Below are 22,101 nucleotides of genomic sequence, written 5' to 3'. Positions count from 1 at the left end.
AGATAATTCTCAATTTCCTTTGGAAATATTGTACCAGTACCTGCGTAAACCAAAGCTATTTGGTGTCGCAATCTACCGAGAACACGGTTCATTAATCAGAATGTTGCCAGAGCGTTAGCCCGCTCAAGGGGTATTCAATTGAATCGACTCAAGCAGTTCGGGGTGCAAAACGCTACCCACCCTGTCTTCGGGCACCATGGAGATCTGCCAGTAATCGCTTGTCAAATCCAAAAAACAGACAATATATGAGCTTCCCTAATGTCGATTCGCAGCAAAGAGAAGACATTCCTTATCGTATTCACTGGAAGTCTCTAATAGTTTACACAAAACCGAATGAAGTCGTCCTTATTTACAATAATGGCTCAACAACAGGTGAAGTCCAAGAGCCAGGAAAATGTTTAATTATGCCATCGTTCAGCGTTTGTTGTACTACCTTCGCGATGCAGGTTGCGTCGGCCAGACCCACTGAATGTGTGTCTACCAAAAAAAGGGCTGATTGTCTACAGGGATCATAAAAATGACGAGATGTGTCCTAAAACTTCTTCGGTTTCTTGATTAGATGCCCAAACCCTTCACGCGATTTACAATTTTTCCATTGGACAAAACAAAAACCAGCAATATACACGACAGCAAATATTTTTACTTTCAGCTATCTCAAACACGGTTAGAAGCTGCTGCTGAGCATCAACGATTTCAACTGGTTACTTGCAGCTTCAACTTCAGACCACACGTCGCTATGCCATAAAAACACCATACATATCTCAGTACCCGTACCCAACGAGATGCGCGCTAATCTAACACCTTCCAACTCAATGTTCATCTCAAATTTCGACGGAACATGAGTTCCGGTAAATCGGATAGCTGGAGGATCGATCTAGTGAGGCGTCGCGCCCGACGGTTGCGTGCGTGGGTATGTTACTTCGAAATGCCCGCGTGCTCATAAGTAATAACGCATGATGTTCTTTTCCGAGGAAGTTTTTACCTGAAAACATCCCAACTGACCGCCTAAAGCACGACTTCTAAGCCATACTACGCCAAAGCGGGGCTACGTAATAACTGTCGCGCTCAACTTGGCATCGGGATTACTGCTGGTTCACTGGACGCGCTATTCCTTCCAGCCAACTAATCGCTCGGATACCGCTCAAATCAAAACAGTTTGCCTATCTGGCTTGCTGCAAACTCTCTAAGTTTCACCCTCCGCGACCCCACCAAACTGCTACTAAAAATGTCGCAAAAAAACTGCTGGTAACCTACAGCTGCTCGGAACTGAAAGTAAAAAACAATTTATTGTAGCAGAATGTACGTTCCGCGTCTCTTTCAACATATTTATATTATATGAACACTATTATTCGCGTATACTAAGCGTGCTAAATGAACGATACACAATATCAACTTATGCAATATATTTGCGTTTAATACACTTGTGATTCAGCCAGGATGCAGTCCGAAGTAGATCACTTTTTATCACTAATAATGATTTTTGTCCTCACACAGAATTGTAGTACGTTCTCGGAAAATATCATAAAAACCACTTCCGTTTTTATCTGAAATTGTCGAATAAATTACTTCTGTGTTACAAATTAATAATAACACGAACTGCTTTCCAAACAAATCGCATCGTTGACTGATTGAATGGCACAAAATTTACATCAGGTGGTCATTTACGTAGAACCCATTTTTGCTCTTGCTGAAAAGATATTTAAAAAACGCTTTATACCACCTTAAACCTGTTATTGTATATTCGCTTAGGATGTATTTGCTTAACTAAGTAAGGACCAGTGCGTTGATCTGTATATCCAATTATTATGTCATAAATAGTGAAAGTCGTCCTAGTAAACATACGTTTGGGTATACGTTGAAAATAGGAATCTCTATCTCGGCATCACGAAGTTCATTGGCCTTAATCGGACACTGCACATGTTTCCCGCAGAGCTCCTGATCAACGCCAGTCAGCGTCACGTTCATTTTATCCACAATAACAGAAGGTTGTACGCGAACGCTATTGGCATCGTGGCCTTGACACAAAAAAGGGTAACGATGGTCGAGTTTGTCAGTCTATGCCTATGTGGAGAATCAGCAGAGACCAAGAGCCTAGAGACCATGTAGATTCCTAGCTTCGATCAGTTTTTCCGAAAAAAACGTTTTATTAAAGAGTGTCTCGTATTACTTGGCCATTTCTGAAAAATAGTTTTAAAAAATGTATATGGTGAAAATTTTTTTTGTAAGATACTAACTAAAGGATCCGATGAAATGAACATTGACTTTGCTGCCTTTGGCAAATTCGCAGGGTTCCGACTCACACGGCACGACCGTGATATTCTCGATATGTCCCGTTCCTCCTGGAAGGTGAAACACTGCTAGGAATGATTATGTCTCAAATACACACATAGAAGTAGCTAGTACATTTTTTAATTTGGTCGGGCATTGACTTCATCACATGGCATGTGCCCATAGAGAAATACCACGTTAGTTTTCAATGGTTCTTCGTCTATGAACACATTGTCTCTAGTTAATTGATACATAAAAACGGGACAGTTATCATGAAGGCTCACGTTATTTCTACATCCGTACAAAAACTAATTTTTATTTATAGCTATGATTTCGTGATAGGCGCGAATGAACGAATCAATGGGCTTTCCTTTATACACTGTCAACTACTAACTTTCGCCAATACAGATGCTTATGTAGTAACTAACGAGGTAGTTCCGCAAGACAATTCGTATTAGGTTGTTCTCAGAATAGATCTAACATGCGACAGCGTATCCTAAACTTAGTCTTTGTTCGCAAACGGCTAGTTTTGCAAAAATACTGTTTACTGACCGCAATTAACGTACGAGTCGAGCTGCTTCGCATTATTTTCATTCATCATTAGCATCACAGCGAATACGACCGTAAACAGATCCAGCAACATCATACTTTCTAACTCTAATCCAAACTTGAAGAACTTCACAAAAGCTGAAATTTATTCTTGTAACAACGCTGATCGTTTATTCCTATTCCGTAATCTTTCTCAAATAGCTAACTACAGGTTCGTGTAATCTACTGCCGAAGTTAGCCCACAGATTTATCTGCTATTTATCTCGAACGAAAAATCGCATTCGATTTGAACGTTAGCAACGCGGCCTGGTAGACAAGATAGCAACTGGACAAACAGCTATATACTGATAACGGTGTCAGTTGATGAATGAGATTGATTATTGAGATCTATAAGAAGCAGCCAGTTCTTATAGCTTACTTTTGAATATGAAGGAAAAATCGCAATGTTAGCTGTTCTGAATTGAAACACAGTGAGCCATAGGGCTGTCAGTGGCCAAATTAATTCGACATATATATAATATTGGTTTTAAGCCTCTGTTTCGAGTCTTACGTCTGGTATTACCGCTAGAGATTTTATCAGGCTCAGGCTTTAGGCCTATAGATAACACTATTCTCTAACACAGGGACAGAAAATCCCTATTTCTAATAAACTTCCTCAACATTTGCTCCGTTGAATTCGCTATTAACGACAGTTAATATTACCATTATTACATTAGTCGACATCGCCATCCGAAAACACTAACCCTAACACGCCGCAAGCACTGAGCCCTACGAAATTTGACATTGAAAACGACGAATTGTTGAATTAGATATAACATGACGTTATATTGTGACATATATATATAAAGTAACGTTATAACGTATGCACAAATACATACCTAATTGAAAAACTTACCCTCCCGTCCTGGCTATGGTCCATCAGGTTTCTATTACGCTATTGCTTGCTGGCGCGTAGCACGGAAACAAAATACGAAGCGGTTTACTCATGTCTTTCTTGAATCATCCATAGCAGTCAGTGTTTACGATGACGTTGAATAGTTTTTTTTTGTATTGGAACAACTTACATAATCTGTTCGTAGCACGTGTATAAATTCTTACTGTAAATTGACTATTGATTATTACTATTATATTGAAACCTATATCATGGGACAACTAGGTAATTTGCTGAATAAATTTTGGCAGTCTATCTTGAATTGCATTATTCATAGCGAATGTTAAACACACAGGGCTCGCAATCACTTTTTCTACCCTTTTTACCTTTCAGCAAGCTGCCATTTAGTTGCTTGGCACAATGCAGTTACAGTTGATTAATAGATGTAGCTAACAGTATAATAGATGTAAAAATCAGCGAAAAAAATATTGTCTTGTATTCAAGCAAAACAGGCATCTAACCTAACTTTTATCAAGCAATCAACACAAATAACCACTTCATAATGTTATATTGTCCGGCTCTAAGTGTTGTTGGCCATAAACTATAAGCGACGACACATAATTAGTAGTTAGGTCTTTAAACATTAGCTTTTGCTACTAATTATTCTGTAGCCAAGTTTACATAATGAAATATTTACTGATTGTTAGGTTAACTGTAGATTAAAAATTCCGCTGATGATGAAAGGTACACGGACAAAGCAAGCTGACAAAAAGACAACGATTATCTTTAGGTCAAAAGCCAAAACAGACGAGATGGCCACATATTATCAACGCTCTTAGAGCCACCTAAGACCAAGCAAATCTTCGTGGAGCAAGGGCAAATTCAATTACGATTACATTCGTCGTAAGTCGTGCCGCGTAGTAAACCTAACTAACACAAGCGAGTTGTGAAGTACATTTTTACCTTAAAGGGTACATCGAGTTTTATGCTCTGTGTCACAACGGCTGCTATTATCCATGGGGCATTAGTAAACCGGGGGCAATGTTCCACTTTTCCAGAGCAAAACCAACACCCACCGCCACCTGAACCGAGACCTATTGCTTCATATTTGTGTCTCTTTCAACGAGCTAGATGCCAAATGAAAGGTTAATTTCTGGCTACTAATAAGCATTGACTAAGGCCTAATGACGAGAAAACACATGGTCAATTTCGCACGACGAAAAAATCCTACATTAATAAAACAGCGTACGCTAACGGAAGCCGCTTTTCGAACAATCACTCCTCTATCACTGACACATTTTGTAGTTTGTAAATGGGAATATATTTTGACAAATCAATTAAGTATTGGGTTCATTGGTACCTACCGCAATGAAATAAGTACACTAACTAGGACTTTCTCAAACGAATTTCCTCTAACATAGGTTATCTAGCAAGACATTCGTATATCGGTTTCTGCAGTGTGGCGATAGCGGAATATTAAAAGACATATATATATGTACGGTGTATAAAGTACGGCACTGAAGATCAGTAATATTATCTTTTGGGTTTTTAAACCAGTTTTTATTAATTACTGACATCTATAATTACAGAATAATTGTACAATTCTACCAAATTGCATACACACCTGAGAATGTTGAACTAAGACTTGAATTTGTTATTTTTTAGCTTTTGCGCCCGGTACTCAAGCCGTTAGGTATTGCTTTAGTGAGGCCTAGAAATGCTGTTTCTGCACTATCATAACGATCATTGCTTCCTATTGCGCCATGTATTGTCCGTAGCTTATGGAGAAAATTCCTTATCACATAAAGTTATAGAAAAAAAGATTAATTAATACGAGTAGGCAACGGCAAATATCATAACCATCATTTTCACTGGTACGGCCTGGTTCATCCGTAATTAGCAAGTAAGCCCCACCGTTTAGTTATGCGTGGCATAATAATGTTGTCAATATATTGACATAATCTTTTCCATGGTAGATAAGATTTCGAACGTTTCTTTATCGAAACAGTGTTTTAGTAAAGGTTCACGTTAGACGAATATACACATCGGCATGTATTACGATATGTTTAAACGTCGTAGAAAGAAATAATAGCGGGTTATTCGGCAAACACCTGGTTACATGATCGGTCCTTGTTCTAAGCATTACCGTATACGGTTGATTTCCTATACAAAAGATGTGTTTTTTCTGCATCCGGTTTCGAACTCTGCTCGTTTCGCTTGTTTTTATGATTAGTAAGTTTTTGCCTATATACTTCCACATCGCCTGTGTGATCTTACAGATTGCTGAATTATCCATTGAACCATTGAGTGATTACTGCAGTGAACAACTGTATTCATCTGTTTCAGTCAGATATATCAAATCCGTTGTTTTTCCTCTTAGATCAGTGTAAACCCGCAGTCAGGTTATACGCTGTCAGCCGTTTCATCTTGAATTCAGTATCTACGAATCGCTTACAAATGATCAGTTGGCAACAACAATTTTCTTGTAATAATTATATGACGTATTACGCTCATGAGATAGTATTAACCAAGCAAAATTAAATTAATTAGATGTAAACTTGCTTGTTTTTCCACTAAGCGCATTCATAGCTTGTAGATCGAATGACTAAATCCAAAAAGCTGCCGCTGACTGGACACTAGTTTGATGAGCGGTGAATGTACCAGTTGAAGCATTGTGTATCTAGAATTATATCTGGTCTTTACTATTTTTTACGACGCCAATGGAAGAGCCCATAGAAACTGAAAATCTTTTTTATTTTAATATCAGAGATCAAGTTAGCTGCGTTTGCAGCGCATATAATAAGACAAACTCCTTAACATGGGCGCCTTCCAGCGAGTTGAGTGCCCTTTGATATAATATGCCCGAATTATCAGCAAATCCGTTTTGTTGCTCCCACGTGATATAGCTCAACCACAAATCTGGAAATTCAAGCGAAAGATGATTCCAGAAAACTATGCATTCGAAAGAGTCATAATAACATAATTGTTATTTTGTAATATAATACTTGTAGGAATCAGGAAAGATAAACAAGTGTAAAAGGGTTTGTCTTACCTTCATTATTTTTTCCGAATTCCCGGATCGCCTCTTCGAATACATTGCGAACCATGGTAGCATCTTCAACAAATGTATCCAGAAACCTATCATAGATTGTCATGCTGAGTGGCTTTAATGCCACAAGACGATTGAATAATTTCAGTGTCGCTGTTGAATCTGCGTTGGACAACGTAACGTCAACTAGAAACTCCTTTAGGAAAATTCCCGTTATTCCTGGCTTGAGGATGCCGCGCTGTAATCAATTACATGGCTTATATACACTTTCCACTTCCTTAGAAGCAGTCAGCCTACCAATTTCATTATAGCTCCGCTATACGTCTTGCTTTATTCTCAATGTTCGTCACATGCGTACATCGTTTTGGTACTTTCAGTTGCTAGTTTACCTCTAGTGCGGATTTTAGCCTAGTGAACTGTCCTTTTTCCTTGTAGAATGTGAGAATAACTTTCCATAAACTCGTGACATCCTTATGCGAAAGACAAGCTCGCTCGGCCATTTCGAACACTGACCATATTTCATCCTCCCTCTCTGAAGCATTAATGTAAATTATAATAGGATTAATTAATAAGTCAGTTACATAAGCATAGCTGAATCAGAGCCCGAAACTTAAGGAATGCATCAACAAGACATACAAAGGACAAAGCGAAAGTATTCAACTCAATTCCTTACAATGACAATTATATCACTCACAAACAACCTTATCATTCTGTGTAGTTTATTTCGTTGTATGAGTTCAACCTTAAGGAGATGAGAATAGACCCAGTTTAAATGTAGACCATTGAGCAAAATATGTATGTGCCATATTCGAACTTATACAACTAACCGTTTGCAGCAGTATCACCATTTTGATTTTGGGCCAGTGTGATGCACTCCAGGAGCAATCGAATGGTCCACGCTTCGAGATCGTCATAGAATCGCTCTGTGGCCATTCTTGAAAGCTCAACATCACGCGTGAGGCGAACTCGTTCCAAAGTAAGCTCTTTAGGCAAATTGTTACCAGCACGAGCCATGAGCTGCAGTGCTTTCTGAACGTACTTCGGCTGCTTAGTGACGGTAGCTCGCTGTAGCACGAACTGGATATACTCTGTCCACAGGTCAATGTTTTCTTCACATTCGACTAAACCTTGCTCGAAAACTGTAAACGCTTCACCGACAGTTTTACTTGAAGTTGCTTTAAAGGTCCATAGAACAGACGAATTCAAAAATTGTTCCTCGATTCTGCAATTCGTAGTACATATAATAAATATTGCTGCTCAGCATAATCTCCAACAGACAGCCGAATAAATTTTTAATGTCTACCGCTGAAGTTACAACTACAATAAAATTAGACGTTCATTAGAATGGACATAGAAAGTACATTTAAGGTGTGTTACATTAGAATACATTTCGATTACTGCATCATGAGAATTTGGACACTGTCATTCTATTCTGAGCCGTTTGAATCCTTTAACTCACATTGGCAAGATTCTTTCGTATATGCGACCGGAATTCTTAACGCTTTTGAGAATCCGTAGCAGTTCGATTGCGAATTCAGCTCGTGGTATTTGTTCAATGGCGTGTCGAAAGACGATCAAGAGAATCTCTCCATCGAAAAGAGCGTCCCGTGCTTCCTCACTGTCTAGCTCTTTTTAAATTAAAAAAAAATTCTGTATTAAAGAACTATTTCGATTTAATTTATTACACATTTCGTTTTCAATTCTTCGCCCCATAATAACAACATTAAACTAGATATCTTAAAATGCTGGGATAGAAATAGCCGAGGCCCACTTAACCTAAATAAAGCAAGGTATGATAGGGGTTCTTACCGAGAACCTCTTGGCGCTTGTTGATTTTCTCCCAATAAGCCAACTCCATACGAAAGTACTCCGCCCAAAGGATACGACTATCCTTTAGAAACCGTAGGCCCCGTTGAAGCGTCTTTCGGGCAGAGTCTACCTCTCCGCGCTCCTCAAATTCGAATTTTGCGCAAGCCACCCACGCCTCAACCCGGTTTGGATAGAGCTGCAGCAGACGTGTGAATAATTGTGCAGCGTGTGACTTCCATCTCTGAAATTAAATAAACCATAAACGACACCAAAATCATGACATTGTAAGGCGTAGAACATAAAGTCAACCGGAGATCAATGTTCCTCATCTGCTGTATGGCTCGTTAATCGAAAAGAAATACTATGATAAATTGCTATGCTGTAATGTTTTGTGTTTAAATAGATAGCTAGGATACCAGATTGTCGTAGACATCCCGGGGTGTATTACCTAAAGCTAGCATCTTAGTACACGCTATTACTAAAACTAAATATTGTAGTCAATTTATTATTCCGCACTATCTTCCAACGCGTATTTTGAGAAGCACGTATCCTCATAATATGGACAACCGACCACAATAAAAAAGTACCTACTGACTGCAACGCGAACGGCAAATTTTCTTGCACATACACTTTTTGCACACGACTAATCTGCAAATGTCCCATAGCCACGGATGAATACGAACTCTATTCAAGCATCAGTAATAAATAAAAACTGTACAGCTTTATTGCTATTTCAGAATTCTATCAAAGACGCATGCACTTTTCCGTTCATTAAACAGTTGATAGAAAATCCTCGACAGTTAGCCTTCAGGCATCAGCCTAAAGGCTCTTCCAAATCCTTCTCGTCTACATGTGAATTCTCATTTTCGACTTCAGTTGCATTTCCCAGAGATTCAATAGTATACCTCACATTTTGAACAGTCGTAATAATTCTTTCCAACTCTATTTTCATATTAATTAGACGTTCCTTAGCCAAATGTACCTTACTGTACATGTAGGCCATTTTTTCTTCGATAGACAGTTTTAGCATGCATATGTTTTCACCAATCGTTTCTACTGAACTGTCTCCTTGAGCCAAACACTCACTCGAGGAACGAACCTCATTATCAGTAATAAATGACTGTTCCTGTTCGTCCCGTAGTTCGCGATTACGTTCAGTCAAGAGATTACTGTTCGCCGATACCAAATCCTTGGTATCCGGGTCCTTTTTCACACAATCTTCGCCTAACTGACCAGAACCGTTACCAATGAGGGCACATTGTGGAACGTCCATATTATTCCTCTGTTCCGTTATTGAAAGCTAATAAAAGCAATATCCATACATAATCAAAAAGTAGTCCCGCTTTCCTCTGAAAATGCCACTCACCACGAGCTTGCAGAACTCGATGTGCGAGAACCACAGCGAAATATCACCAATAAACTTATATTCAGCTTTCTGAAATCACAAAGAACGCACCTAAATTAGACGATTTGTTGCTGCGTAACTTTGTTGACGTAATGAAATGACAGAGTTTCCCTCTAGTATATATAATAATATCGATATAAATAAGAACTATCTCTTTAATTCAATAATCTTTAACCTTATAAATATCGTGTTGCTAATCGAATAGAAATAAGCTGTTAAATCATAAATAGAATAATTGCATTTCTCTTATCTTCCATAGCCATTTCAAATTTTGCAAATACAATTTTTCGTATATACAACTCCGTTACTGAAACAAATTATTGCCATTACTTTCACCAATGCGCGCTTTCAGTTTACGACAACATATTGGCAAGAGACAACACGGTAATCACCTCATGAGCCTAAAATACTAGAACTGCGGGGGTAACATCTAAGTATTCGGTATGGTTATCGGACTTTACATCTACGTTTATGTTTACTATGGGAAATCTGAAGTTTTACGAGGAACAAGATAGTGTATATATCAAACTTGTAATGATAAATGCAGAAACAGAAATCCTGGTTTACAAAATATAGGGAACCTTAGTCTTCAGTTTCTAAGTTTAAAAAGTTCTACAAGATAATTTTCATTAAAGTGACATTGTAAAGTATCAGGCATTTTTAAATTTCATCTTTAAGAATGAGCTTGTTTTGTGGCTGGTTTTACGTCCACCCAAAAAGTGAATGTTAAGTAATGTATGTCGCAATCCATAATTATGTTTCGAATCAAATAATTGAATAATACTCGTATTCGAATACAACAAACCTAACCAAAATTATAAAAACTTCTGTAGAATATTGTATAGACTATATTAGAAATGGCATGTTTCCAAAATATCTTCTGATACCATAGACTAGAGCATATTGAGGCATGAATGAGTGTTTTTAATGATGACCTTTAGGACATTATGTCAATTTAATCGTTGTAGTTCAAATCCATTGATGCAAAAGTTACTTTTTATATGACTTTTTTATTCAATGTCATTAGCAAAATAGAAGGCTCTCAAAACTCATGCGGTACAATAGGATTTTATGATGGATGATCGCTTTCTAATTTGAAGATAACATCTGATCGACAATCCGTCAATTTCATTATCTCAGGGGTTACAACGGAAGAACTCTATAATGCGCTCCAATATATAATACTAATTCGTCTGCGAACGACATATCTCAATCTTAGAAAGACACTGTTTTTTCTGTAGGATTTTTGAACGTGTAAGGCTGTAACTACCCAGGTAAACACGTTATCGAGATTAATTCCTATCCTGCATTTTTTGTTTCCTAGATCGGTGCACTGCGTCCATTTCATTTTAAAGGCAGTGCAGCCATGCTCCAATTATACCTCGAAAACTTGGCTGGAACTCAACCAAATCAAATTCTGCTAAGGTACGATGTAAGAACTGAGCATAATTCAACACAGTTCCCCGCTATAAAATCTTTAGTAACGAGTTGTTATTAAGTTACTTGTGGCACAGTTCATGCTATAGGTTTCCAGGAAATGCACCAGGAAAATTAGCCCAACGTTCGAATAAATAAAGGATTAATAAAAGAATAGAATTTACAGAACAAAAATCAAAACATAAACCATCGATGCTGCAGAACATCGTCATTATTCGATGCAATGTCTTCTTTTGGAGTTACATTTGGTACAGCAACAAACCCGAAAAAGAAGATCGATTCTTCGACTGATAGAATGGTCAATTTCACTTTTCTTGTAGGAAATCTTCATCCGTTCACGGCGCTTTTGAATTAGTCGATAAAGCGACAGTTCGTAGTTAATGTATTGAAGGAAGTCCGCACGAGATTTGACGAAACGCCGCAGCCGATGCTCGAAGTGTTTGCGACGCTTAACAATTGTCCTGCGAAAAAAATATATACAACATTAAAAATATACTATGTTAACTACCTACGTGTATGTACAACCTATATGGAGACTGATATCTCGGCAATATCTTCTGTTCGAGACTATGATTCGAAAAATCACGGTTTCACCAATCTGTTACTTCATATAAAATGAAAAACACATTGAACTAATTAATACTTCTGAATGGTTAACGAACCTCTACTATATATTATAGACCATGAAAAGTGCAATAAAAAAATGGTTAGCAGAAGCTGCTCCGTATAATGTGTCCCCTAGCTTTATCGATCTGTGGATACTGGGTCGTTCTATTAGTTTAGTTGTATATTGTTCAGTTATGCTTTCATAAATGTAGGAATCCATGCGACATTTTTATTAAATCAAGTTGTTTCGAGGCTAGGTCATTTTTGCACGTATTGGTACTAGGTTTTAAGATACATTAATTCAGAGCGTTATATTTTACGTATATTATTAGCTTTAGTATCGTGAAAACATGATTAGACAAACGAACACCCATAGGCGACCAACTCACTTAATTTCCAGCTTATCAAATAGACCTATGCGTTCAAGCTGTTCAAGTTCTTCTACACTTTGTTCTACATTTCGCAGGGCAATTTCCGCCATGTTGAACCAACTGTGATCATTTGAGGGGGACTTTCAGTTTGGTAAACGTACCGAACAGATCTCTTACAATTCGTCTATCAACTTTTCGAACGAGCAACTGTCCGCCATTTGCTTCTACACAATAGAACACCACCACACTACTCGCGCTCTATTTTTTGACTAGCACACGTGCGCTGCAAATGATACATAGAGGGAGCCACCCTAAAGAGAAAGAGGCATTACTGCGGGAAATTCAAATTTTATATTTCAGTTCTCAAAGCAAATTATTATTTTCTCGTACCGTTCACTTAAACGCAAGCATTTTATAACGAAGTTATAGACCCCTTAAAGGCGCGTAATATACCTTTTTCATATGTATGAACGATTTTTAGTTGCCCGATGGATTGAGAAGGTTACAGAAAAGTCAGCTATAATCATTGAGCAGTTTGTGGAAAAATCGCAGCTGTACTTAGTCGCCAAGTGCCGTTTATTTAATTAGTCAGCTACAACATATATAATTACAAGGTAACACTCAAAGATTACATCAATAACGCTTTATCAAGAAAATAAATCTTATTGCAAGAATAAATACTTAATTTTATTCCACTAAAGATGTTCTTCATGCTAATATAATTTAAAAAAATGTCTTAACTAAACGTGTAATATAGTACGTAATAACTAAAATTAGAATTACAATCGAAAAAACGAACTTTATGATTTCTCGATAGTTACGACCTTTTTCTAAAGGTCGTAAAAAGGGCGGCAGCTCTCCTCTTGATTTTATACATGTAAAATACATGATGATATCCAGTGTGCATAGGCCACGTGAATCTTGACTTTATCACAGATGATAAATTGAGGACAGGCACTCACAGCCGCTGTAACTTTAACCGTCCTCATTAAGATGAAAGTGGCTTCAAGCAAAGACCTAACAGTAACACTGATGTATTTTGAATTTTGTAAAATCAAAATTGACGGACTACGAATTCTATATTACAACGAGATTCTGCATTGTCAGAGATGGCACAGCGGTATCGTGGGTGCTTACCATTCTTCCGCACTGTGCTGAGTACAGCAAACTGGTCAAAAAAACCGTTGATGTTGGAGGTGGCTAATACCAAGGTAGTTAGCTTTTCAGAAATGACTTGAGCATATATCCGTGTGACCTAAATTTAGGAAGTTAAAAGATGCTACACTGAATAGCGCGTGTCCAATATGGACTACGACAACATAACTGTGAAAAATTTGCTGCTTGGTACCTGAATTTGATTCGAATTATTCTGTAAATGTCAGAAGAATCCATTTTTGTTACTCTGTGAGTAGCAAAAATGCCGATGCATATGCGAATGAATATGCATTGATCCCTTAGCAACGATGTCTTTCGATTCATTGGGTTTCTCTGGAAGATAAACCATTAAACATTCCAGCTATGGTCTCCCTAATACGAAGTGTAACTGTGCTTAAATTATAACTCCATGTGCTCAGTTTCTATAAAATTTATTTCACTTTATATATTTCAACTATAAATTGACAACTAATCATTCGGGCAATGAAGCATTGTCATATAAACATGTCCGATAAACGTTAACGATTCGAGCAACACATACCTCGAAAATTGAACCTGTGATAGTTGCATTTCTAATCTTACAATAATCAGAAAATATCTTAAACTGTTTGTAAAAATTAAGTCTGCACAATAATTCATCATAAAACCAAGTTAGAATGATCTTTTCCTTTTTAGCCAGAAAAATTATTTTAAATCAGGTACCTAAAACAGATTAACATTTTTCCTTATCTCTATATTCTTAACCATCAAAAATTTAATCTCGGCGGTATCGATGCGCCAGAAGCCTTTTATCTCAGCTCCTCTTCAAATTCTAAGTAAGTCATCATCATAAAGTTGCTCATGCTACCGAATGTTGTTAGCAGTTCACTATTGGAAAGGCTGGTGTGGTATAATCCGCAACATATGCGTACGTTGCAATAGAGAAATGTCATTGTTGCATTGTGACACCCGCACATGTAAAGTTCGTCCTATAGTCTCGTGATAATGTGACATCGATCAATGGATAGATATTTTGTTCACTATCAATTGGGTTGCTGATATAGCAAAAGACAATGTTCGTATCTATAAATGTGTGGAGATTATGTTCTAGGGGAATGTCCTGAATGGTAATTAAAATTAGTTAGTATTCGCAACGGTATAGCTAATTATTACTATTAATATTAAGTAAAGAACAAACATAGACTCAATGAGGCAGACTTCGCTTTTTGATTCTATCAGCTCTTTGCTTTTTGTCGTCAGCAGACACAGCGGGTGCTTATGTGGTACATTACGATAGAATATTGAACAACTGCACAACTTGATATTGTGCTCGATAGAATCTTTAAATGGAATCATACGAAATGCACTGGCCATCTGTGTTAGCAGATCTAAGCAGATCTTTGGTATTGGCAAAATTGCATTCCATCATATTATGTACTAGAATTTCACTTGCAACTTTTTGAACATCGATAATCTTTTGAATTGGTTTCATATTTTATGTGAAAACTCTCTTATCCCACAACGATAGGCCTAGTTGCCCTTTCCTGCCCCAGTTTATGTGGTGAGCCCTTCTGCAGAAGGGCAAAATGCTGCTGCTGCTCCTGCTGTACGGTGTTACAAGCTAGTCTGTTTTTTAAAATTTTATAGGGAAATTTTCTCTGGAAATGGTGCGCCTTCATTACGTTACTCATAACAAAAAGCAAGGATCGCTGAAATATACGCTCGTCTTCTTTGCTGAGCTTGACATTTGCTCAGGCCCCACCTTGCATCTCTAAAGCTCGTCTGTTTTCTTCCATGTACTAATTAAATCTCAACTAGAATACGGCAGCTTACATTGTGCACTCGTCGTAGTCTATTTTACCTCCCCTCTTAACTGTGCTATACTATTTTCCGCAAGAAGCTAGCGCTTGCATTTACTTTATTACACGTGGCCTAGCTAGCTATTTGCTGTGCAAACTATCCATAGCTTACTACTACGCAGCTTTCGGGGGTGATTCACCTGCGGCTCTCGATTTGTCCGAACCACCTAAGTAGTGGTACTTAATAAACCTGCCAAATTGCGTAAGCTGGGCTCCTTCGTTGGTGAAGTGGCAAGCAAATAGGAGCATATTTCTAGGCTCAACCTTAATCGCGAACCTCATAAAGACTGCGGAGTATACGGCCAATGCTGTAAGTGGAACAATTGAAAACGTCAGCAAAATGTTCTGCAGCAAAATAATACTGCCGGAAAGAACCGTAAAAGTCATTAAAATAATATTGTCTGAATTCTATACCCTATTCAATGCTTAACGTTATTAACTTAACACTTAACTGGCTCATTCGCTATTCATCATGAGCGGTACCAAAGACTTTCTTGTCAAAGAAATTAACGGTGTAGAAGGGCTTGAAGTTTCGATGGGTAACGTAACTGCATCTCTTACGGGATGACAGCCTGATACGCTATCGTCAGACTCTCAATTTTTCAAAGTTCACCATTTTGAGAGTCAGCGACCTGCCAGAAACACAAGCCACTGCAGATTATGATAAACAATTTGCTCCATTGTAATTTTTGGCGGAACTGTTATCAAGTAGGCCATGAATATAATCTACTTGTTTTATTTCAGTTGTCTCTATAGGTCTAGCGGAGAGCTTCGAATGTCAATGAGCTGTATATTAAAACGGTGTTTAATTACGTTGATGGACTAAAGGGAGCAGCGGATTTGAGTAGATTAACAATTCGCCAAACCTGAATTATTTCCAAGAATATCAGAAAAAAATGCTTTATGAGAGAACTGTGTAACAATATATAGGTATATAGGTAACAGTATATAGGTGCCCTCGTGAAGACAACGTAGTAGCAAGGCGTTTGCTTTCTTAACTGAATGACATTAAGTCATGAGAGAGTTTAAGTTCGAATCCAAGCGTAGACACAATTCGTTTAAAGTTGGAAGAAGCCAGTTGTCTGAAGCAATGGCAATAGCAGACGTGAAATTTAAAATATTTAACGATCGATACATGCCATGAGCAACACAATATAGATACAATGATTAAGCGTGTGGCTAACCACTGGTACAAACCAAGGGTCATTTTTCCGCTGATGAACTCCGGGTCTTTTTTGATATCGACGAGAGCTGCTAATGGCAGACCCCAGTTGGCTACGGGGCCCCAAAAATGCTGCAAATGAGAATGAACATGAATAGAAAAATCAAGAAATCAACTAAATGTTTTTGTAGAGTAAAGGTTGATGATCTAGAGCCTAGTGAATAGAGTTCTTAAAGCCTATTAATCAACCCAACATTATAGTAATTAGATATATGTATATTTCTAATCTCATATAAAAACGTAAGTTTTTTGAGACCAAATACATACAAGATGACCCATTACAATAATGGCTCTTCTCTGATATTTGTGCGCTTCAGTGCTTTCATTAAGTTTTACAATTTTACATAACGACGTGTTTTGCTAACTAACAATTCGGATTAAAGGGGAGGAATAATGATGGGAAATGGCAGGCCTAAGTCCGTCTGCCATATCACCTCAATGACGTGATTAGGCTGAAATGTTGATCGACGAAACGATGCCGACAAGAAGAGATGCGGGAAGGGGGGTCAATGCTAATAGCGCCACAACACTCCATAAATGACAGTTAACTCACACAGTAATTCACTTACCGTGCTATCATCATGCACCATTTGAAGCGATGAAACGCCCACACAGATGAAAGCATGAAAGGCAACGACAAAAAACTAAGCATATATATTACGAATAAACGGCGAAAACTTGCTCGGTAGGTTCATGTTTTGACGACACAGACGTCTTCATTTGATCCGCGCTATTTCTCTCTATCAAAAGTATTGTTACATCTTCGAGTAGACAATTAACAACTTCGGCTTAATGAGTTAGTAGAGTAATTAGATTTACGTACTTGACATACGTATTAGGTTTTCTATTGACCTATCTATTATCTTAAACTATAATTGATTTTGTATTATGATAATACATTATAAGACCCTTCTAAGCTCTTGCGTTATGTCTTGTACTGTCATTTGCGACCGTTGCGTTCTGTACCACTCTTTGAAATGCCCTTCCGTAAAAAGGACAATTTGTTTGTGAGGTAAACCATTCGTTTGGGCGTTTTTCGAAAAACGTCAATTGATTATACAGATAGCTTCTGTTGACCCTTAGCCCGGGATTTTTATTCCGCTTCTATTTTCTACAAGCAATCGAAATTTTTTAAATTCACCACTATAATGGTTTCTGTCTAAAATAACGTCACAGTTCAAGGTCTCCAAAAATAATCTCGGGCGATCGGAACGAATGATCGTTGTATGAAACAGCACGTCGCAGATCTTGTTCAAGCTTGAACAGGCAAAGTTGCATTTGCAACGATCCGTCTTGCCACTGTCAGCCACTGACCTGCATAAATAATTTCGAAACTCCTTCGATTTGAGCTGATTCAACTGCCTGCGCACAAAAGCTGCCATCGCGCCTATACGGAAGCTTGTTCACGCAGGGCGATAAACAAAGGTTCTCTCGAAGGTTGTATTGATATTCTGCGCTAATGGGCGCGAACAGACAAAGAGGTAATAGTGCTTTGTCTGACCGCACTGACTCCTATCTGCTACTCCTGGTTTGGTCGTTCGCCGTTGACCAACAATTAGTTAGTCGGCGGTAGCATAGGTAAGTCATGATGGCCAACTAGCACGATACGGCTGGCTGAGGAAAGAGCCACGCTAGGCAGCAACCCGCCATTTGCAAAACGAGATAACGAACTGTCAAATCGAAATTTTCACAAACGATAAAACGTATTGATTGATCGATTATTAAGCGTAAAACAAAACAGTGCTAGTTACCGAACGAAGGGTTCGGTGAAGCAAAATTTTAAATAAATGTAAGTATAGTATGTCAGTGGGGTACAGATTCAGTCGGAAATTTTTCGTTCACCAAACCTAGAAATGCGGACGGGTCATGGGGAGTAGGTTACCAGCGTCACGCTGAACCGGCCGTCTAATAGGCACTAGTTTCATAAACCTCGTTTACATGAATCTGATTTTTTTTACAGCAAAACAGTGTGTAATAAATTAGTCTAACAAGTTGAAGTATTTTAGTGTAAAAGTGCTCGTTCAGTTTTTATCTATGATGTCACTACGGGATAGAGGTATAGGAATGAATATACAATTAATATAGGCTTATTATGTGACCCGAAGGGTAACAAGAAGAACCGTGTAGTTTAAAATCGTCGGCATAAAACTTATGAGATACTGTTTTTCGAGTAAGGTCTTTTATGTTTTGAATAGAAATACAAACATCAAACGAGAGACAAATATAATTCCCGCACCAGCCCAGACACGAAAAGGCAGGTTTTATTAAAATTGCTATGGACTGGAACAAAAGATAAGCATTTCTAAGGATAATGGCAGTATTATCACATTAATAATCGCCAGCTTTTTTTTTGGTGTCTTCAAGTCCGCCCATAAGTATAGAATGATTAACCTTATCAAACGATTTAAAGGGTCGAAATAGATATAGTCATAATGTATTTACGATCTATATTGATCTTGGACCATATCAATAAACTGCTATATTTATAAGGCCTGAAGCATGTAAGACGGAGGCTTGCATATTGTTACCCTACCTATTTTGTAAAAAATAGGAAATTTAGGTCAGGTTAAGTGAAGGGATTTACGTTCATTGAAAGATATTCTATTTTGGTTACTATTTGTCTCGGTGATAATTAACGCAAAGGTATTCGTTGTCAAATCACGAACTTGCAAAATGTTTATTCCCTTTGGCAAAAGCAATCTAAGAAGTGAGTAGTGCTTTTATCATAGTAGTCCATCACATTCAGTACATCAATAACCATGAATTTTCTTATGACGTCCACATGATGAGCGTGTGCTCGGATTTACTCATCAGATCAGACGATAACTGGAGCAATAATAACAATAACAATCTTAAGGGACATGTTAACAACAACAGCTCAAATAGCTAGATCGTCGTTGAATCCCTGTTTACGACCAAAATGGCGTACGAACCACAGTTCTATGTGGCTACTTCCACCAGCCACGTGCGAATCTATGCGGTTCTGCATTTGCAGATTTGTCGAACTTAATTACCACAGTGATTTCTAGCTACGTTACTACGAAATGTACGTTACTATAACTAAAAGAAAGATTCACATCTATCGACAAACAAAAAAAAAACAGGACCAGATTATGTATTTTTGTTCTTTAGGTTTATCAATAATTTTGGAAATTGTAACTTGAAATTGAAAAGTTTGATTGCAAGAAGGGCAAGTCTTCCAACGCGTGGTCGAGTAAATAAAGAATAACTTTTGGCTGTATTTATTATTTGGCTGTTTTTCTTGAGGAAGTTACATTTATTCGCATTAAACGACGTTTTGTTTGAAGACCATGTTCAAGTAATCATGTATTTGCGAACCAATGATTGATATGCAGGTATATGCATACCTCACTATCCCATTTTCAGCACTGTGGGGCGTCCGAGGGTCTATGTGGGCCCACACATGCTCTCCATAAGCAATTGAATTGTGTATATATGCTGAATGGAAGTTGAATTACAAAGTAAAAATTGTAACTTTTATTCTATAATTCGAACGTATGAACACATCCTCACGGGCAAACAGAATATCATATGTGCCTCGAACTGTTTTGCTTTGTAAGCAAATTTCTTACATATATTTTAAATATAGTTGCATTTATGATTGTTATAATTAATAATAATAATAATAATACTTCACACTGTTGCAGTCTCCAGATGAAGTTTCCATTTAATTCTGTTGGGAAAGCCCTAGATCCACCAGAACCCACTTCGAAGAAAATCCTAGTAGGGGCAAGTCCCTAATGCCATATATAAGGTGATGATCCTGAGAACTTGTTCACATAAAGAAGTCAGTTGAAGATGTCAAAAGAAATAAATGATAAACTATATATGAAATTTATCGTTTGCGTCGTTGGTGACGAAGATCGGATATTGAAGATAGATCGGTAATGTAGTCTGATATATTTTCACTAGGTAAAGGTATCCAGTACGAATCAACAGCGTCATTGTCTTAATGGTAACTTCTAAGAGCAACGATATTATACAGATAGTGATTCTCAAACAAAAAAGGGAGCTAGGACGCACACAGGACTGCAACGAAAAAAGCCAGTTAACTACAAGTCATTGTCAGAACTGTGGGTCGTATTCGAATTTTGAAGCCATGTAAAAGACGAAAACCGCTAACCAATTCCCGTTGCGACACGCAGGTCAGTTATAAAGTGAAAAGCAATTTCTACTCGACAAAATTTGTTAACTTACCCTTAACTCCAAACGAAGATAAACAAATGTGTAATGATCAGTCTACCTCATTTTTACCCGTAATTTATCGTTCGCATGAATAACGAAAACCATTGAGACAGTTAGTGATTATAGGCACATCAAAACGTTACAAATCTAATAAAAACATCTTACTAAAAATAAGCAAGACATGGCATGGATAATCATAAACACACCAAGCTGATATAGTAATAGTAGTAATATCATGGATACAGGCTATTGCGGTATTGAAACAACGAGTCTTTATTGCCAAAATGGTTGAGTCAGTTATTATTGATTTTGTTGTACGAATCATTGTCTAATTCATGTATTGGTTAAATGATAGTTTTATAGGCTGAAGTTGTCTTTTTTTTTATTTAAAATAATGATAAAGTCTATTAGGTTACGTGACCTGTGCTTATGAGCGTGAAGTAAATAATCCGAGCATCGAGATTAAACATATTCCTAGAAACATGATTAAAATAAAGCGGAAATCTGAGCCCTAATGTATAGTTCTAAGGCTCTGAGGAAATTCGTAATAGTATAGACGTGGTTTGTAGATTTGAGACAATTTGTAATTGCGCATAGTCTTGAGTGACCCGTCATGGTGGCCTAGAAGAATCTTCAGCACAGCGGCATTTGTTCGATTTTTTTTTGCTTATTACCCCATCCCCTCAGTTATGCCCCACACTGATTTTGTCTGAACTAATCTAATTCTACCTGGAGTCAGCACCAAGATATTAATGTAGTGCTATCAAAATATAACAAGTTGATTTCGTGCGAACATGAGTTACTTCTATAGATGAACACAGCCTATTAAGCCCAAGGCCGTCTTTTTTTTAGGCCAGATAGGTCAATACGTAGCCGAGCGCATTGAAGCAAATCATAACTAAGATAAACACGCAGCTTTGATAACTTGGATGGTAGACATTTCGACCAAGTGATGTCATAAGTTGGCACAATGGAATTTAAGACCTGCTAAAGAAAAATTATGTCAGTTTTCTAGCAGATCATTGAACAACTACTATGGTACAGAGAATCGATAGGAAATCCCAAAATGTAGGCAAGATGACAAATAAATACACTATAATCAGAAACATTTAAGTTCGATTTGAATATATTATTATGTTTGTATTCGGTTTCGCGATCCGCGCATTCATAGTGTACATCCCTTTACATTGTATATAGTACGCTGACACGCAATATGACATGTGTTCTATATAAATATGTAATCCTTAACACTGTCTCCTACGTTGGCATGCAGTACGTGTTATAGATTTACAGAATCATTTTGCATACAAAAGCC

The 22,101-nt window shown here is 37.6% G+C and overlaps 3 protein-coding genes and 1 long non-coding RNA gene across 8 annotated transcripts; 1 reads left to right on the top strand and 3 right to left on the bottom strand.

The window, feature by feature from the left end:
* Positions 1-1,388: 1,388 nt before the first annotated feature.
* Positions 1,389-3,075, bottom strand: LOC111247660 (mite group 2 allergen-like Ixo r 2). 2 transcript variants are annotated; one of them, XM_022798861.2, is made up of 4 exons: positions 2,821-3,065; positions 2,235-2,339; positions 1,843-2,015; positions 1,389-1,544 (listed from the first exon to the last, which is right to left on the bottom strand). In XM_022798861.2, the coding sequence occupies exons 1-4, from the start codon at positions 2,912-2,914 to the stop codon at positions 1,455-1,457; spliced, it is 462 nt and encodes a 153-aa protein (XP_022654596.1). In that variant the 5' UTR covers positions 2,915-3,065; the 3' UTR covers positions 1,389-1,454. The 2 variants fall into 2 exon arrangements, with proteins under 2 accessions (XP_022654596.1, XP_022654597.1); XM_022798862.2 differs by lacking the exon at positions 1,389-1,544 and adding an exon at positions 1,553-1,687 and having other exon boundaries at positions 2,821-3,075.
* A 3,348-nt stretch (positions 3,076-6,423) lies between these two features.
* LOC111247430 (U3 small nucleolar RNA-associated protein 6 homolog) lies at positions 6,424-12,654 on the bottom strand. 2 transcript variants are annotated; one of them, XM_022798331.2, is made up of 9 exons: positions 12,527-12,654; positions 11,651-11,849; positions 9,913-9,981; positions 8,547-8,787; positions 8,197-8,365; positions 7,565-7,959; positions 7,127-7,269; positions 6,741-6,975; positions 6,424-6,607 (listed from the first exon to the last, which is right to left on the bottom strand). In XM_022798331.2, the coding sequence occupies exons 2-9, from the start codon at positions 11,717-11,719 to the stop codon at positions 6,459-6,461; spliced, it is 1,470 nt and encodes a 489-aa protein (XP_022654066.1). In that variant the 5' UTR covers positions 11,720-11,849; positions 12,527-12,654; the 3' UTR covers positions 6,424-6,458. The 2 variants fall into 2 exon arrangements, with proteins under 2 accessions (XP_022654066.1, XP_022654064.1); XM_022798329.2 differs by having other exon boundaries at positions 12,384-12,644.
* Positions 12,655-13,935: 1,281 nt separating this feature from the next.
* Positions 13,936-18,142, bottom strand: Mpc1 (mitochondrial pyruvate carrier). 3 transcript variants are annotated; one of them, XM_022798333.2, is made up of 3 exons: positions 17,895-18,142; positions 16,556-16,652; positions 13,936-15,666 (listed from the first exon to the last, which is right to left on the bottom strand). In XM_022798333.2, the coding sequence occupies exons 1-3, from the start codon at positions 17,898-17,900 to the stop codon at positions 15,473-15,475; spliced, it is 297 nt and encodes a 98-aa protein (XP_022654068.1). In that variant the 5' UTR covers positions 17,901-18,142; the 3' UTR covers positions 13,936-15,472. The 3 variants fall into 3 exon arrangements, with proteins under 3 accessions (XP_022654068.1, XP_086838292.1, XP_086838293.1); XM_086982166.1 differs by having other exon boundaries at positions 17,891-18,139; XM_086982167.1 differs by lacking the exon at positions 17,895-18,142 and adding an exon at positions 16,848-16,874.
* Positions 18,143-18,244: 102 nt separating this feature from the next.
* Positions 18,245-20,439, top strand: LOC147757049 (uncharacterized). Its single transcript, XR_015322619.1, has 2 exons — positions 18,245-18,369; positions 20,249-20,439. It is a non-coding gene; the product is annotated as an uncharacterized LOC147757049 (long non-coding RNA).
* Positions 20,440-22,101: the final 1,662 nt, after the last annotated feature.

This window comes from Varroa destructor, unplaced genomic scaffold (genome assembly GCF_002443255.2).
Source record: "Varroa destructor unplaced genomic scaffold, Vdes_3.0 BEIS01000003.1, whole genome shotgun sequence".
NCBI classification, from domain to species: domain Eukaryota; kingdom Metazoa; phylum Arthropoda; class Arachnida; order Mesostigmata; family Varroidae; genus Varroa; species Varroa destructor.
The sequence above is the reverse complement of the archived record's forward strand: the minus strand, read 5'-3'. Positions and strand labels throughout refer to the sequence as shown.

What these genes read in the sequence shown, in the direction of transcription:
- LOC111247660 (XM_022798861.2), bottom strand. Translation starts at nt 2,914, where the DNA reads ATGATGTTGCTGGATCTGTTTACGGTCGTATTCGCTGTGATGCTAATG. An exon ending in CGACTCGTACGTTAATTGCG is followed by an intron (nt 2,340 to 2,820) that starts GTCAGTAAACAG and finishes TTCACCTTCCAG; the next exon opens with GAGGAACGGGACATATCGAG. An exon ending in TCATTTCATCGGATCCTTTA is followed by an intron (nt 2,016 to 2,234) that starts GTTAGTATCTTA and finishes TTTTGTGTCAAG; the next exon opens with GCCACGATGCCAATAGCGTT.
- LOC111247430 (XM_022798329.2), bottom strand. Translation starts at nt 12,475, where the DNA reads ATGGCGGAAATTGCCCTGCGAAATGTAGAACAAAGTGTAGAAGAACTT. An exon ending in TACGAAAGAATCTTGCCAAT is followed by an intron (nt 7,960 to 8,196) that starts GTGAGTTAAAGG and finishes TACGAATTGCAG; the next exon opens with AATCGAGGAACAATTTTTGA. An exon ending in GGCTAAAATCCGCACTAGAG is followed by an intron (nt 6,976 to 7,126) that starts GTAAACTAGCAA and finishes AATTGATTACAG; the next exon opens with CGCGGCATCCTCAAGCCAGG.
- Mpc1 (XM_086982166.1), bottom strand. Translation starts at nt 17,962, where the DNA reads ATGGCAGCTTTTGTGCGCAGGCAGTTGAATCAGCTCAAATCGAAGGAG. An exon ending in GAAATTATTTATGCAGGTCA is followed by an intron (nt 16,653 to 17,890) that starts GTGGCTGACAGT and finishes TCTCATTTGCAG; the next exon opens with CATTTTTGGGGCCCCGTAGC. An exon ending in CAGCGGAAAAATGACCCTTG is followed by an intron (nt 15,667 to 16,555) that starts GTTTGTACCAGT and finishes TTCCACTTACAG; the next exon opens with CATTGGCCGTATACTCCGCA.